The 15,001-nt window shown below is 44.6% G+C and overlaps 1 protein-coding gene across 5 annotated transcripts in view; it reads left to right on the forward strand.

The window, feature by feature from the left end:
- The window catches only part of enah (ENAH actin regulator), a 91,888-nt gene that overhangs the window by 65,986 nt on the left and 10,901 nt on the right, over positions 1-15,001 (forward strand). For 3 of the 5 annotated variants that reach the window (XM_029462698.1, XM_029462699.1, XM_029462697.1), the window contains 3 exons: positions 4,248-4,320; positions 8,906-9,225; positions 13,701-14,495. In XM_029462698.1, the coding sequence (XP_029318558.1) occupies positions 4,248-4,320; positions 8,906-9,225; positions 13,701-14,495 (1,188 nt within the window). The remainder of the gene's footprint in view (positions 1-4,247; positions 4,321-8,905; positions 9,226-13,700; positions 14,496-15,001) is intronic. The other 2 variants (XM_029462701.1, XM_029462702.1) reach the window with 2 other exon arrangements.

Consider the following 15,001-nt stretch of genomic DNA (forward strand, 5'->3'; position numbering starts at 1 on the left):
GAGATATTGAGATATTTTGACAGGCCAGTGGGAATCAAATGTCCAGCAGTCATCCATAGGAGGTAAGGATGGCAGAGGTATAGATGTCGCTATCCTGCTGCCCTCTAGACATTCTGACTCCCCCGAGCCCCAAAATATTCCCAGACTAGTAGGACGCAGTGGAGGAGTCAAAGATAGACACAGAAACAGACGGAGAACAGCTCTGTTCACATATGACCTCCAGTGAATAGAATCCAATGCTGATTCAGATATTATTGTACAGAGGTCTGGTTATAATACTAATCCTGTCTGCGTTCAGAGTAAGAAATGAACCAAGATAATTTCATCATCCTGCGTTCTGAAATTCAGAAGTTGACTCATCAACTCATCAATTATTTAACAGGTTTCCCAGAGGTCACAGGGTTTTTCTTGTTAATCAAAGTTCAGCATAGAAAAGCAGTTTGTTCTTTTAGAGTTGTACAACTTTGAGTCCTTGAATCACAATAAACAAGACATTGAAAATCATTAAGAGGTCCTTGAAGTGAGCAGCAGAGAGTGTGTGTGAGCTTTGAAGTCAATACATACTGTATTAATAGTAATGAAGTCAGGATACGATTAATAAAGGTCAGGGTCAGCACAGAGGTGCAGGTCTGCCAGGTAGTCTGTTTCTGTCTGATGCTGTGCTGTAAATGAGTGCCACTCCCTGCTACAGTAGGAACTGCTGTGAGGAGGAAGTCAGGGATTTTCTCAGAAGGGTTTTCTGATGATGAACATGAACCATGATCTGACCCTAAACTCTTTACCAGAGCCATAGATTTCGATGGAGCAGGCATCACTTTCTTTCCTGCTCAGCTGAGCTGTAGCCAATCACAGGATGTTGCTATAGATTCTTGGAGGATGACATCATGAGCTAAATGAGATACTGTATGTGGCTTTTAAAAAATGTGTTCACCCTGTAATCCTGCTATCTGTGCTGTACCAGACGCTCTAAATAAACCTGGACGTGGACATGTGTCTCATAGTCAGGTTAACTTTGACAGAGTGGAGACAGGTAGAATTTGCTTTGTATTTGGTCTGTGATTGCAGAGTGTGTACGTCATTTAGCTCTGAGTGTGTACAGTTACATGCCAAAGGTGATATATCATTCATAACCCTCTGTTTGTCTGTGACAAGATAATGGATGGACATACTGAGCATACATACACAAACACCTTGACCTCCTGACAGCTTCGATGGATTGTTTCTCTGGCTGGGCGTGTTAAACAAAGAAGAATGACAGTCCTCTACCTCTGTCCACTTCACATTATTACACATATATATATATATTATAATATGTGTGTATGTATATATATATGTAGATATCTATATATAGATATATATGTGTGTATGTATATTTACTTGTACTACCTATACCTTAGTGTGTCTGTATATATTTGTGTGTGTGTGTATAATGTCTAATTTTTGAATCTATGTCTTCTCGATATTCTCTCCTCTCCTCTCTTCTATTCTCTCTCTCTCTTCTCTCTATCCTACATACCTATCTATCCTCCTCTCTCCATATCTCCCTACTATCCTCTCTCTAATCTCTCTCCTTCTCTCTCTCCTCTCTCTATCTCTCTCTCTCTCTCTCTCACTTCCTCTCTCTCTCTTCTCTCTCTCTCACTTCTCTCTCTCCCTCTCTCTCTCCTCCTCTCTTCTCTCCCTCTCACTTCCTCTCTCTCTCTCCCTCTCTCTCTCTCTCTCTCTCCTCTCTCTCTCTCTCTCCCTTCTCTCTCTCTCTTCTTCTCTCTCTCTCTCTCTCTCTCTCTCTCTCTTCTCTCTCTCTCTCTCTCTTCTCTCTCTCCTCTCTCTCTCTCTCTCTCTCTCTCTCTCCTCTCTCTCTCTCTCTCTCTCTCTCTCTCTCTCTCTCTCTCTCTCTCTCTCTCTCTCCCTCTCCTCTATTCATAATCCTTATACATAGTATAATATATATATAGAGATATTATTATATATACATAACCTATATGATATATATATATATATATATATATATATCTATATATATATTATTAGATATTTATCATATATACAGTATATCTCAAAAGTGAGTACACCCCTTTAGATTTTTGCAAATATTCTGTTATTCCTTTCAGGGATAACATTATCTACTGAAACTTGATATAAACTAAAGTAGTCAGGGCTGCTTGATAACAGTATAGATTTATTGTCCTTGAAATTACTCAGTACAACACAGCTGTTAATGGTCTAAACAGCTGGCAACAAAGTGAGTACACAAACCCCCATATGAACCTGTTCTAAATTGTGCCAAAGTGTCAATATTTGTGTGCCACCCATTGTTATCTACACTGCTTTACCTCCTGGGCATGGAATTCACCAGAGCTGCACAGGTTTCCTTTCTGGAATCTTCTTTCCACCCTCCACGACGACATCACACGGAGCGCACGGGGTTTGGACACCTTGCACTCCTCCACCTTCCTCTTGAGGATGCCCCACATGTGCTCAATTGGGTTTAGGTCTGGAGACATACTTGGCCATCCATCACCTTAACCTTCAGCTTCTTCAGCAAGGCCGTTGTCATCTTGGAGGTGTGTTTAGGGTCATTATCATGTTGGAAAAACTGCCTACGGCCCAGTTTCCGAAGAGAGGGGATCATGCTCTGCTGGCAGGATGTCAATCATATTTGGAATTCAATGTGTCCCCTCAATGAAAATCAGCTCCCCAGTGCCGGCAGCAACTCATGCATCCGCCCCAGACCAGATGCTGCCACCACCATCTTGACTGTAGGCAAAACACATTGTCTTGGTACTCCTCACCCAGGGTGCCGCACACACGGCCGGACCCATCTGACCCAAAAGGTTTTATTTTGTCTCATCAACCACAGGACCTGGTTCCAGTAACTCAATTTCTTGATTCATGTCCTTGCAGCAACTGTTGCGGGCTTTCTATGCATCGTTTCAGAAGGGCTTCTGTCTGGGGCGACCGCCATACAAACCGATTTGATGCAGTGTGCTGCCGTTGGTCTTGGGCACTGACAAGGGCTGACATCCCACTTCTCTCAACCTCGCATGCAATCTGGAAGCACTCCACTTCTCTATTTTTGAAACCACCCCTTCTCGGTATGACGCTTCAGCACGTGGACTCAACTTCTTTGGTCGACCCTGGCGAGTCCTGTTCCGATGAACCTGTCCTGGAAAACCGCGTGTATGAGTCTTAGCCACTGTGCTGTCAACTGCACTCGTTTCATGTTTTGGCAATCTTCTTATAGCCACAGGCCATCTTTGTGGAAGCGGCAATAATCCTTTTTTCAGCTCGCTAGAGAGTTCTTGCATGAGGTGGCCATGTTGTCCCACATCTCAGAGAATTGTGCCCAAAACACCAAATTTAACGAGCCCTGCTTTCTTTACCACCTAATCCACCTTGTAACCAGACAGTCACCATGACACCAGGGGGAAACAACATCATTGGGCAGCAATTAGGACCTGTTCATATGGGGGTGTACTCACTTTTGTTGTCCAGCTGTTTAGACAATAACAGCTGTGTTACTACGTAATTTTCAAGGACATATCTAAACTGTGATTCAAGCACAAACTGACACTCTTAAGTGATATCAAAGTTCAGTAGATATGTTTTATCCCCTGAAAGGATATAATCAGAATATTTGCAAAAATCTAAAGGTGACTCACTTTTGAGATATACTGTTTTGGTAGTAAGACGACGCAATGTTATAAGGTTCGAGCTACTGTGATAGTTGATGACTAACTGACGCGAAGAACTCGAATAAAGATGAAGACCATGAAATGAAATTGCTATAAAAGGCAGGCCCCTCATCACAAACGTGTCATGGGTGGTTGCCTACACTTTTACACTGCAAGGAAAAAGGCTTTGAACATATAAAACGTTAAAAAGTTTATAATTAACCACAGGTGCAAAAATAATGGGGTACGAGTTCCTGCTGGCAGGAAAATCCTGTGTATAACCCGCATAGGTCCACACAGATGGTGACGTTCATCCTAGTGCCGGACTCCTCCTCTGCAACGGAGAGCTACAGAAACCTAACACTGTGTTGCCATGACAACCTGCAGTATCGGTTGGAGGCTTTTATACAGCAGGTGGCTGGATATACATTTGTCTTACGATAGGTATGATAAGAATCGTGCAAAATATGACACGTATTTAAATGTTGTATGATATGACTTATCTGTGCTTTTGACTGTAGATCTATGTTTCCTTTATTGACATGGAATGTCTTTTTGTGTCGCCCCCTGCAGGCCCCACATTGTCCCGGCAGGGCCCCCAGGTTCAGAATGGCCCCGCCCCAGACGAGATGGACCTGCAGAGAAGGTAGAGACTAAAAGATCACACTGACTACTGGAACTCTCTCTCTCTCGCTCTCTCTCTCTCTCTCTTCTCTCTCTCTCTCTCTCTCTCTCTCTCTCTCTCTCTCTCTCTCTCTCTCTCTCTCTCTCTCTCTCTCTCTGTCTCTCTCTCACACACACACACACACACGCACGCACTCACATGCACAAAGCTCAGAGCTGTATTAATGGAGGCCAGCTGTTGGTTAAGGTCTAAAAGCTGTTAACCACAAAGCTGGTTTAAGGATTCAATGACAATGAATTGAAGCACTCTCACGTGCAAACAGAGAGGGGGGCACGTCAGGAACTGTAACTTTAGTCTCAGTTACATGAGCTCAGATGAGGGGCAGCTGCTGCTCACCACATTGTAATGTCATGAGTGGAGACTGTGTCCAGCATATACAAACTAATTAAAGAGAAACACAATGAATCCAGATCCCCATCCAAGCAAACACCCATGTGATGTGTTCAGGGGCCAGTATAGGATTGGTTTAGGACTCAGGCGTCTGTCTGTGATTGGCCCGCTGAGAGGTGACAGAGGATCCAGGGTTTGAACTTCTATCTAGATTTTTCTGTTACTTTTCATGTGAACAAACAAGTGACAACTGTGAACGTCTTCAGGGGACACTCTGAAAACCTCCATATTTAAACAATATTAATATCAATATTTGGCTGTGTCTGAAGCCACTCACTCATTCACTACTCAATAGTTTGCTCTGTAGTGCGCAGTGAATTAAGATTTGTCACGTTGTATGGGATGGATAATAGAGATGGAAAAGTATCCGTGTTCATGATTTACGAGCATTTATTTCATTGGACGACAACTCAAGACGTTTGTATTATCACAGAGTTGGTTGTGTGACGGTAACATTTGAGTTTAATTACATTGAACGATATGAGGCATCATGTGAGTTTGGTTTGCTCTCTAACTCGACCAGCGCTACAGGATGAGCCATGCTGAAGTCGGAAGTATTGTTCATTCTATCACCAGTCACACACACACACACACACACACACACACACACACTAATTCTGAATTTTTAGAATTGTACAGACTGTGTAGGGCTGAGAGCCCCCATTTTTCTTCTTCACTTTCAGTCTTTGTCTCCGCAGAGCTTCATTTGTCTTTATTCTTCTGCTCCCCTCTCCCTCTCGGTTCCGGTCATGCTCCATATTTAGCAGCCAGTGACAGACAGGCACCTGAGGTCATCTGGTGGTACAGAGCCAGCATCGGACTGCTGGGAGAGGAAAGGATGAGTGCAGCAGAGGGAGGAGAGGGAGGAGAGGGAGGAGAGGGAGGAGAGAAGTGTAGCATACACCTGAAGCTTGGAAAGGAAAGCTAACGCTCTGCTAGCTTAGGAAGATGTGTACATCAAGTCACTTTACAGACTTAGACAAGCATCCTCCTGGATCCATCTCTTTCATATTTGATCACATACTATGTTACTATGTTGTTTATCCTGTACACACGACATCTATTGCACGTCTGTGCGTCCTGGGAGAGGGATCCCTCCTCAGTCTCTCTCTGAGGTTTCTAACATTCTTCCCCCTTTAATTATGGGGTTTCTTTGAGGGAGTTTTTCCTTGTGCGATGCGAGGGTCTAAGGACAGAGGGTGTCGTATGCTGTACAGTCTGTAAAGCACACTGAGACAAATGTGTAATTTCTGATATTGGGCTGTATAAATACATTTGATTTGATTTGAAGCTTCAGTTTTAGATGATTAGTTAACCCATATTTGAATCATAAACCTTCATCAAAGCAATTCCAGTTAAAAAGGTAAACATGTTCACCTCAGTCTACGGAGAGGCTGGACTATTGACATGTCTCTGTAATGGATTTTCCACATCACAGCAGGAACATATCTCACTTTCTGTTACCCACCTCTTCTTTAATCTACCTTTCTTTCATGGAGACAGAGATGGATGAACCAGAGTGGAGCAGGCTGGCCATGATGCTTCAGCAGTGATTGATGGATGGATGGAAATACTCACAGGATGTGTGAGTGGAGTCATGGACAGCGGAGGGAAGAGAGCGGGTAAAGCACCTGTTCACAGAAGCAGAGTGCTACCCTCAGAATAAAAAGACACTGGTTTAAATAACAGGCTGTGGTATAAATAGCTGTGTGGTGCGTGGGAGCACCGGTCTTTAATCAAAGTGATGATTATGGAGAAATGTGAAGTGTGATAAATGTGTGTTAGCTGTTGGCTGTTGAAAACACCATCAGCTGCTCTGGATGGCATTTTTTTTCACCAACAAGTGCCATCCGCAGATATTCACACACGCACACACACACACACACACACACACACACACACACGCACACACACGCACACACACACACACACACACCTCTAAAAAAGCTTGGCTTTAAAACAAGGTTGGGGTCTTATGTTAGTGGGACACATGATGACACAGAGTTGTGTGTGTGTGTGTGTGTGTGTGTGTGTGTGTGTGTGTGTGTGTGTGTGTGTGTGTGTGTGTGTGTGTGTGTGTGTGTGTGTGTGTGTGTGTGTGTGTGTGTGGGGTACTAGAGTAGGTCCATATGGTCCATCTGGGCTCCTATCCATTCATACAACATTTCCAGCTGGCCGACAGACTTCCGTGTCTCTGGAGGTTTAGCTCAGTTGTTACTTGTGGCAAAACCCGAATGTGACGTCATTTTTACTGAAGGAAACATAAAGGTGTTTAACTGAAGACTTTTGGCCATTACCATACTGTGCTGTTGATCTGATCTACTTACCCTTTGACTGCAGAGCCTCTGTCTGCATGTTTCCTGCCTCTTGATTTGAACAATAATCCAGTTGATGTTTCCAGAAAAAATCCTCTCTGACTCTTCCTCAGAGTGTAAGTCGATGCAAAGACGAAAGCAATATGTGTGCATGTGCACATATGTCTATGTTCGTGCCGCCGCCCACGCTCCCGTAGCAACGGTTTCCCTGGCAACTCTTGTCAGGAGGCGAGTGAGATGGCAGTTAAACTGTGCAGGAGGCTTTTCCCAGCTTTGGATCCTGTAGCGTTTCCCTACAAGGCCGAGAGTGGCGTGGAGGGAGGAGATGTCTTTTTTAGCTTCACCCATCACAGGAAGGACATATGGAGACATTTCATCAGTCCTCTGGAGCAACAAAATATCTCATTGTCTTATGTTATATTCACATTGTTGGCTCTGGAATGTATATTTTTTAAAGAATATAACGGGATATTTACTCAAATCTGTGTCTTTACAGTGGATTCAAACACAGATGCAAACAAGTATCAAATGTCCACCTCGTCACAGAAGCTCAGTATGTTTCAATCTTTCTTTTGCCACATTATCCCCAAATACAGTTAAATATAGGATTCCTGTGTGGTATTGTGCCCCTTCAGTCAGTATTAGAGTAAAGAGCTCTACTGTGAGTGTCACTGAACAGCCATTCATGTACATTGTGCGTGTGTGTAATGGGTCATATTTTAATTAAGAAAATTCTATAAGTGAAGTATGTACTCACATGTTCATTCGTTAAGTCTCCATCTATCCATGAAAATAGTCTGTATATGCTATGCTATTCTTTTTTGATGTTGTCATTCAAATTGCTCTAACAACACCCCAGATTCCCATAGGGACCATTACAGTTATTTTATCAGCTCTCAGATATAGAAAAATGGTAAACAGCTGCTCTGTGCTCTGTCATACTTTGTAATTTTCCCATTGTGCATGCATACCCACACACCAGAACACACACACACTGCTTCCATTCTTCCACTGCTGCTCACACATGCACCAGTCCCAGTACTGCTGCCTACTGCTGACACCTGCTGACTGCAGCTGGATCTGCAGGCACAGTTTACATGGAATACCTACAGGAAAACACCATGTCACATGTAATGATTTTGCATAAAAAAATAAGAAATAAAGTTTTAATTTAGCCTTTATTTTTCTTCCTTCAGACAAACCACCACAGGCAGTCCACACACACACACACACACACACACACACACACACACACACACACACACACACACACACACACACACACACACACACACACACTTAAATAGACACAATTGACATGTGAATTTTGATCCTTTACCCTCTCTTCTCTTCTCCTCTCCTGTACTGTTTCCTCTCTTGTTTCCTCACATCTCCTCTGGTCTCCTCTCTTGTTTCCTCTGGTCTCGTCTCTTGTTTCCTCTCATCTCCTCATGTCTCCTCTCATCTCCTCACTTCTCCTCTCTTGTTTCCTCTCCTCTCCTCACGTCTCGTCTCCTCACATCTCCTCTCCTCTCTTGTTTCCTCTCGTCTCCACTCCTCTCCTGTTTCCTCTTGTCTCCTCACATCTGCTCTCGTCTCCTCACATCTCCTCTCCTCTCGTCTCCTCTCTTGTTTCCTCTCGTCTTGTCTCCTCTCGTCTTCTCTCTTGTCTCCTCTCGTCTCCTCTCTTGTTTCCTCTCGTCTCGTCTCATCTCCTCTGGTCTCCTCTCCTCTTTTGTTTCCTTTCGCCTCCTCTGGTCTCCTGTCTTGTTTCTTCTCTTGTCTCCTCTCTTGTCTCCTCCTCTCCTCTCCTGTTTCCTCTCCTCTCCTACTCCCTACAGGCAGCTTCAGGAGTTGCAGAGGCAGAAGGAGATGGAACGGGAGCATCAGGAGCTGGAGCGTCAAGAGAAGGAGCGTCAGGAGCGCCTGGAGCGAGAGATGCTGGAGCACGAGCAACAGGAGCATGAACGTCAGGAACGTGAATGTCAGGAGCGGGAGCGTCAGGTGGAGAGGGAGACTCAGGCAGAGAGGGAGCGCCAGGAGCAGCAGGAGCGCAGCGAGCGTGAGCTGATGGAGAGGGAGAAGGCAGAGAGGGAGCAGCATGAGCAGTTGGACAGAGAGCAGCAGGACTGGGAGAGAGGGAGACGTATTTCCAATGCTGGTGAGTGATGCACTTTCCTGCTTATACACACACACACACACACACACACACACACACACACACACACACACACACACACACGTTGAGACTGTAGGACTGAAGACGTGTTGACTTATAATATGCTAAATGTTTTTACTACTCTGAAGAGTAGATCAGTGCAAGTTGTCTTCAGAAGACATGGACGTGGGGTTCTATAAGAACAGAACTTGGCAGAGGCAGACTGCAGGCCCAGTGTTTAGATGGGGAGCTTTTTGAAAAACCTGTGGCGCTGAACCTAGTCAGTGTTCTCTCATTCGATACTGCATCCTAACAACTAGACAGTATTAGTTACATTAGTTAGTATATCTGTCTTTAAAAAGTATCTTATACTAACAGGAAATTATAAAATACATCCTCCAATGCATGTCAATCAAACATTAACTTGAATTACATAGCTATTACATTTCTCAAATGCACGTTTTTCGAAGGGTGTAATAGTTCTTGTATGTTTTCTGCTGTGTTCTAATGCCACCCACACTTTGTTTTACATTTTGCAGCTGTGAGCAGCTCATCCATTCACTTAATGCATTGCATTGTCGGAGAATAGTCACTCACTTAAAAACCAAGCGGTTTTTAGTATGCAGGATTACCATATTCCATGCTGTCTCTTCCAGTGTGAACTGTGAACAGGCTGCATTAGTATGTATGTAGTATGTGTGGAGTTGGGACTTTAAGTGTTGTGCTATAGGTTCCTACCAGTATGTGATGAATCCTTGTCCAGTAAAGCTGTCTATAACTAGCTCTTAACATTGAAGCTGTAATGGTTTCATGTCACACAATGTAGTGACAAACAAAGAGAGCTCTTCTCTAACAGTCCTAAAAGGCTTTAAAGCATGGGAGGTGAAAACCGTCTCTTTTGCATTTCCAGTCAGTGCTAGAAGTATTAGCTTGCTTTGTGAGTGCTAAGCTGCAGACTGGCCCACACCTTGCTTGTCCCTATAGGCTGGGCAGGTTGTTTGGGCATGGGGGAGAAGAATGTTAGTCTTTGCACGTGAGTTTAGGGGTGAGTACATTATTTGTGTAACATCGCTGCCAGGCCTTACACCAATCACATACACATAACTTCTGACAGTGCAGCGCTCTACCTATTAGCATATGCATGCATAAACAGACCGACACATTTTGGTGGTGTTACTCAGAGGCTAAAAATACATAATCAGGGAGATGATGTGTATGTATGGCCCAGCAAAAGAGGGAGGAGTTATTCCACATTTCATACACAATAACACACAGAGAACAAACACACTGGAGCACACTAACATACAGTATGTTGTGTTTGAACATATAAGTCTGTTGGCTTTAATGTGAGATTGTGATTTAACATGTAACGCTATACAGCACTGTTTCTATCCTCCAGGACATAAGTCTTCAACAGGGGGGTCGCAAAATTGTTTGTAGATTAAGTTTTTTTTTGTTTTCTTTGCTTTGCGCATTCACATTCCCTCCTCCGCTGTGTTTCGCGAAGGGCGGGACTTCGCTCCCGACACACACACCTACAGTCAGAGACAGAGTGGAGGAAAGGAGAGGGTTGAACTAAAAGAACCCCCCTTCGCACGGACCTCTTCAAGCCTCTTAGGGGGTCCCTGCTCCACGCTACACCAGTTTGGGGGTCCTTGGCCTGAAAAACGTTGAAGACCCCTGCTCCAGGATAACTGTGCTGCTAACGTCTGCTTTAAAAGCAGGGCTCTGTCGTGAAAGCTGGGCTCTGTCCCTGTAAAATTGCCAAATTGTCATCTACTCACTACCTTAGAGTAATTGAGTTTTTTAAGATATTGCCATTTTATGAACTCTTTATTTTGTGGTTTTTACAATTTTGTATACAGTTTATACTTTTTCTTCATATTGTTTAAGCTTTCTTATTTGCTGCTTTATTTGGTTGAAAATGGCTGATTAATTAGATAATTAGAAACACTGCTGAGTATGTTCACTTTCGGTTTGAGAAAGAATGTGGAAACACACACACACACACACACACACACACACACACACACACACACAAACATATTTTCTGCACAATAGTGTGTATCTAAAACGTCCCCATGTGCACATTGTGTCTGTAATATGTTTTCAGAATATATTTTATGGATATTAATTCATTTAGATTTTGTTTTGGAAAACAATTTTTTAAAGGTGCATCTACCGTGTTGTTTTTGCTGTTACTGCTTTTTTATGTTGAAATTGTACCAAATGTTGGTTTGGTGCCGGGAAGCTTGGCTGCAGTAGGGATTTGTCATCTTCTCATGTGTGTGCATGTGCGCTTAATATTCCTGTGTGCACGTGTGCAGCTCTCTGTGTAATCGCTGTGTTCTGATCGTGTGTTGGTTGTTGCAGAGCAAAGCTGGGACCTCTTAGTCACATGTCTCGCCCAGAGCCACAGAGAAAATGGAAGCAGAGGGAGTGTTGGACCGATGGAGAAATGTGGAAAGGACGATGACAGAGACAAAGATCATATAATGTTGTGCTGTAGAGCAGTGAAAGTTGACAAAAGCCAGAGCAAGAAGTAAAGCGTGATGCAAAATTCTGGGTTAATGAAAAAGAGATTGTGTGTAGTGGAGTGGAAGACGGGATGAACATTGACTCCAATTGGAGAGGATAGATGGTTATTCTGCATGAGCAGAATGCTGAGCTGGGAGAAACACAAGTCACTGAGAAAAGAGCCAGGCAGCCTAACCAATCCAACACTTTATCTGTCCCATCATGACTGTGCTTATAGGTGTCCACGTGAACTGTACTTGTGTTCCTGCTGTGTGTGTGTGTGTGTGTCTGTGATTTCTGTATGTCACATTTTCTTTGCTAAAAGACAATAGGTGGACTTCAAATAGCCGATTGAATAAACCATACAACATAAAGTTTAAAACAGAAACACAGATATCATGTCAGTGTTATGGCTTAGTTTCCAATGCAGTATGTAGCAGCATGAGAATAAGAATGGCAGAAAACTGCAGGATGACATAATTAGTGAGAGGAAGCGCTAGCACTGAAGCACTAAAACAAACACAATGAAGAGGTAATTAGTTAGAGAGGGCTCAGCTCAGCTAGGATACACACATTGTGAAACATGGCAGGGATTCAAGACAAAATCACCACATAGAGACTCTTCATAAACTCCATTGCAGAGCATATAGAAAGTTATCAAATACCATTAAGACCAGGCAGCTGTAGCGTGGTTATAAATTGAATGTAAGGATTAAAACTAACAGAAAGGCAATCAAAAAAAGCAAAGTGAGCTTAAATAATTTATCCCTCAGGGTGATAACTCATGAGATGACAACATGAGAACCTGCACGGGTAACCAGCCCCACCCACTGCACTGGACCTTTACAGTTAAAAACGAGGCAAAGAGGACATTCAGCTCATATGAAAAGACCTTATTGTGATTGAGATTTGTAAAACAGTGACATTGCAGAACTATCAGTGCAGATTAGCTTCTAGAGACTCAGCAGAGAACACCATCCTCCCTTAAACAAGATCATAATACTGAGAGTAGTTCAGCCATGCTAAAGTGCTTTGAGCTAAATGCTAAAGTCAGTATGCTAACATGAGGAAGTTAAGCAGGGATGATGTTTACCTACCAGATACGTGGTTTAGCATGTTAGCATGCTAACATTTGCTAAGTAGCACTTGACACAAAGTACAGCTGGGGCTGATGGTAATGTCATTAGTTTTATGTCATGATCCAAAGTAAATAAATAGGTGGACCTGTTGATGGCGGGAGAGGAGAAGGCAGGGAATAACCAAATGTTCTGGCAATGCATCCAATAGACACCAACAATGTGAAACTTGTGGTAGAGGAAAGTGAGGGGACCACTCTTTCTGGGTAGGCTAAGTAGATGTTCAGTTATTTCAGTCTGGACCACAGTGATGGACCGGCACACTCACCCACACTACCAGCAACATATTTATTATATTTAAATGAATTAGTATCAGCTTGAAGTAATGGGAGATTGAATAGCTCATTTAAAAACAGAACTTGGTCAGTGTACAACTGGTGTGTTCTTTTCCAATATACAGCTCCTGCAATATACTGTACCTGCACTTTACTCACCAGGATGAACAGTCTGAACTAGAAGTAAATGTTGCATCTACCTGTTACTATTCTCTGGGTGTGTGCCTCATGTGTCTTTGTGTGTTTTCCCCTTCTTCTCTCGTCAACAAGATATGAAGGCTTGGTGTCTCTGGCCACTGTGCTAACACCTGTCCACTAACAAAGTACACACAACCTGGAATAAAACGTTGGTAAAGCTCTGTGCTGGTTCTTCCTGCTTCATCGGCCCCCTTCTCTTTTCCCCTCCCTCCCTCCTTCCTTCTCTCTTTCCTGACCTGCTGTGTTTCCCTCCTGTGTGCATGACGGCTGCTTCCTTCCTGCCTTTTTTCCTTCCCTTCTGTCCTGACTTGTCCTTGACCTTGGTTTGTCCATTCGTGCATCGTACATTTAGCCTTCGAAAGCACCATGTACACCCACACACCTCAGGAATATAGCAAGAAGTCCTCCACACCCGTATCCTCATCCACACCCACCTACCCAGCCCCCGGAACGCGGTCGCCCTCCTCCACCACTCCGCCAACCCCGCCTCTAAGGCATTCGGCCTCCCGATTCGCCACCTCCCTCGGTTCTGCCTTCCACCCAGTCCTGCCTCACTACGCCACAGTGCCGAGGCGACAGCAAGCCCCGATTCCTGCTCCAGCCCCCGCCTCAGCCCCACCCCTTGCCTCAGCCCCACCCCCTGTGGTGTGGTCAGCGTGCAACTTCACTCCATTGCCCCCCTCCCCCCCTGTCATGATAAGCAGCCCCCCAGGGAAGGCTGCAGGCCCGCGGCCGCTCGTCCCCATCGCAGCACCGCCCCCTCTCATCCAGAAGCCCCCCTCACCAGCTTCCAACGGCCCGCCCATGTTCCCCGCACCATCTCCTGTGACCATCCCGCACAGCCACACCCCTATCGGCATCACCTGCCCCACGCCGCCTCCCCCACCTACCCCACCACCTCTGCCCTCCCCCATAGCTCCCCCTCCGTCTTCTTCCTTCGTCTTGTCTCCCCCCTCCTCATCCCAGGCTCCTGGTGTGCCCTCTCCCTCCACAGCAGCCCCTGCTGCAGCTGCCGCCACCTCTGCCTCCGCTGAGCTCTGCTCCCTCCCTGTGAGCCTGGGCCTGTCCAGGCCAGGGGAGCCGGTCACCGCTACAGGCCCAGAGAGCATCCTGCCTCAGGGGGGCGGCTCCTCCAGTCAGCCCCAGGGTAAGGCCTCCAGTCCACACTCTGGTCTCGTAATCACTTCCTCTCTCCCCTAGTCTCTCACTGCTTTTTGGCTCACATACTAACATGGGGGCTATTGAACACTGTTGAATCTGAGCTGGATTCCCATGATAACATGGTTAGCTGATAGAGAGGAGGACACTTGATTCTGGCTGCTTTGTGACATGAAAACAGCTGCTGTGGGTCTCATAACCTGAATGTCTGTTCATATGTCTGCTGACTGCTCATTGATATGAAATGTGTCTGCTTTTTCAGCATGGCCTGTCTGTCTATCTGATTATTATGTGTATTATGTCCTGCATCTTTCTCACCTCTGTGTTGATCGTGGGATTTTGACTTTTCACCGTATGTGCAGTCAGTCAAATGTATTGTGTCTGGTCACAACAGGATGGTATCATATTTTACCTCACCAAATATGGAAACAAATACTTTAAATTTGTCTTGAAATAAAACACGAGAATAAGCATTTTTATGGAAAAATATCAATG

The sequence above is a fragment of the Cottoperca gobio genome, chromosome 24 (genome assembly GCF_900634415.1).
Source record: "Cottoperca gobio chromosome 24, fCotGob3.1, whole genome shotgun sequence".
NCBI classification, from domain to species: domain Eukaryota; kingdom Metazoa; phylum Chordata; class Actinopteri; order Perciformes; family Bovichtidae; genus Cottoperca; species Cottoperca gobio.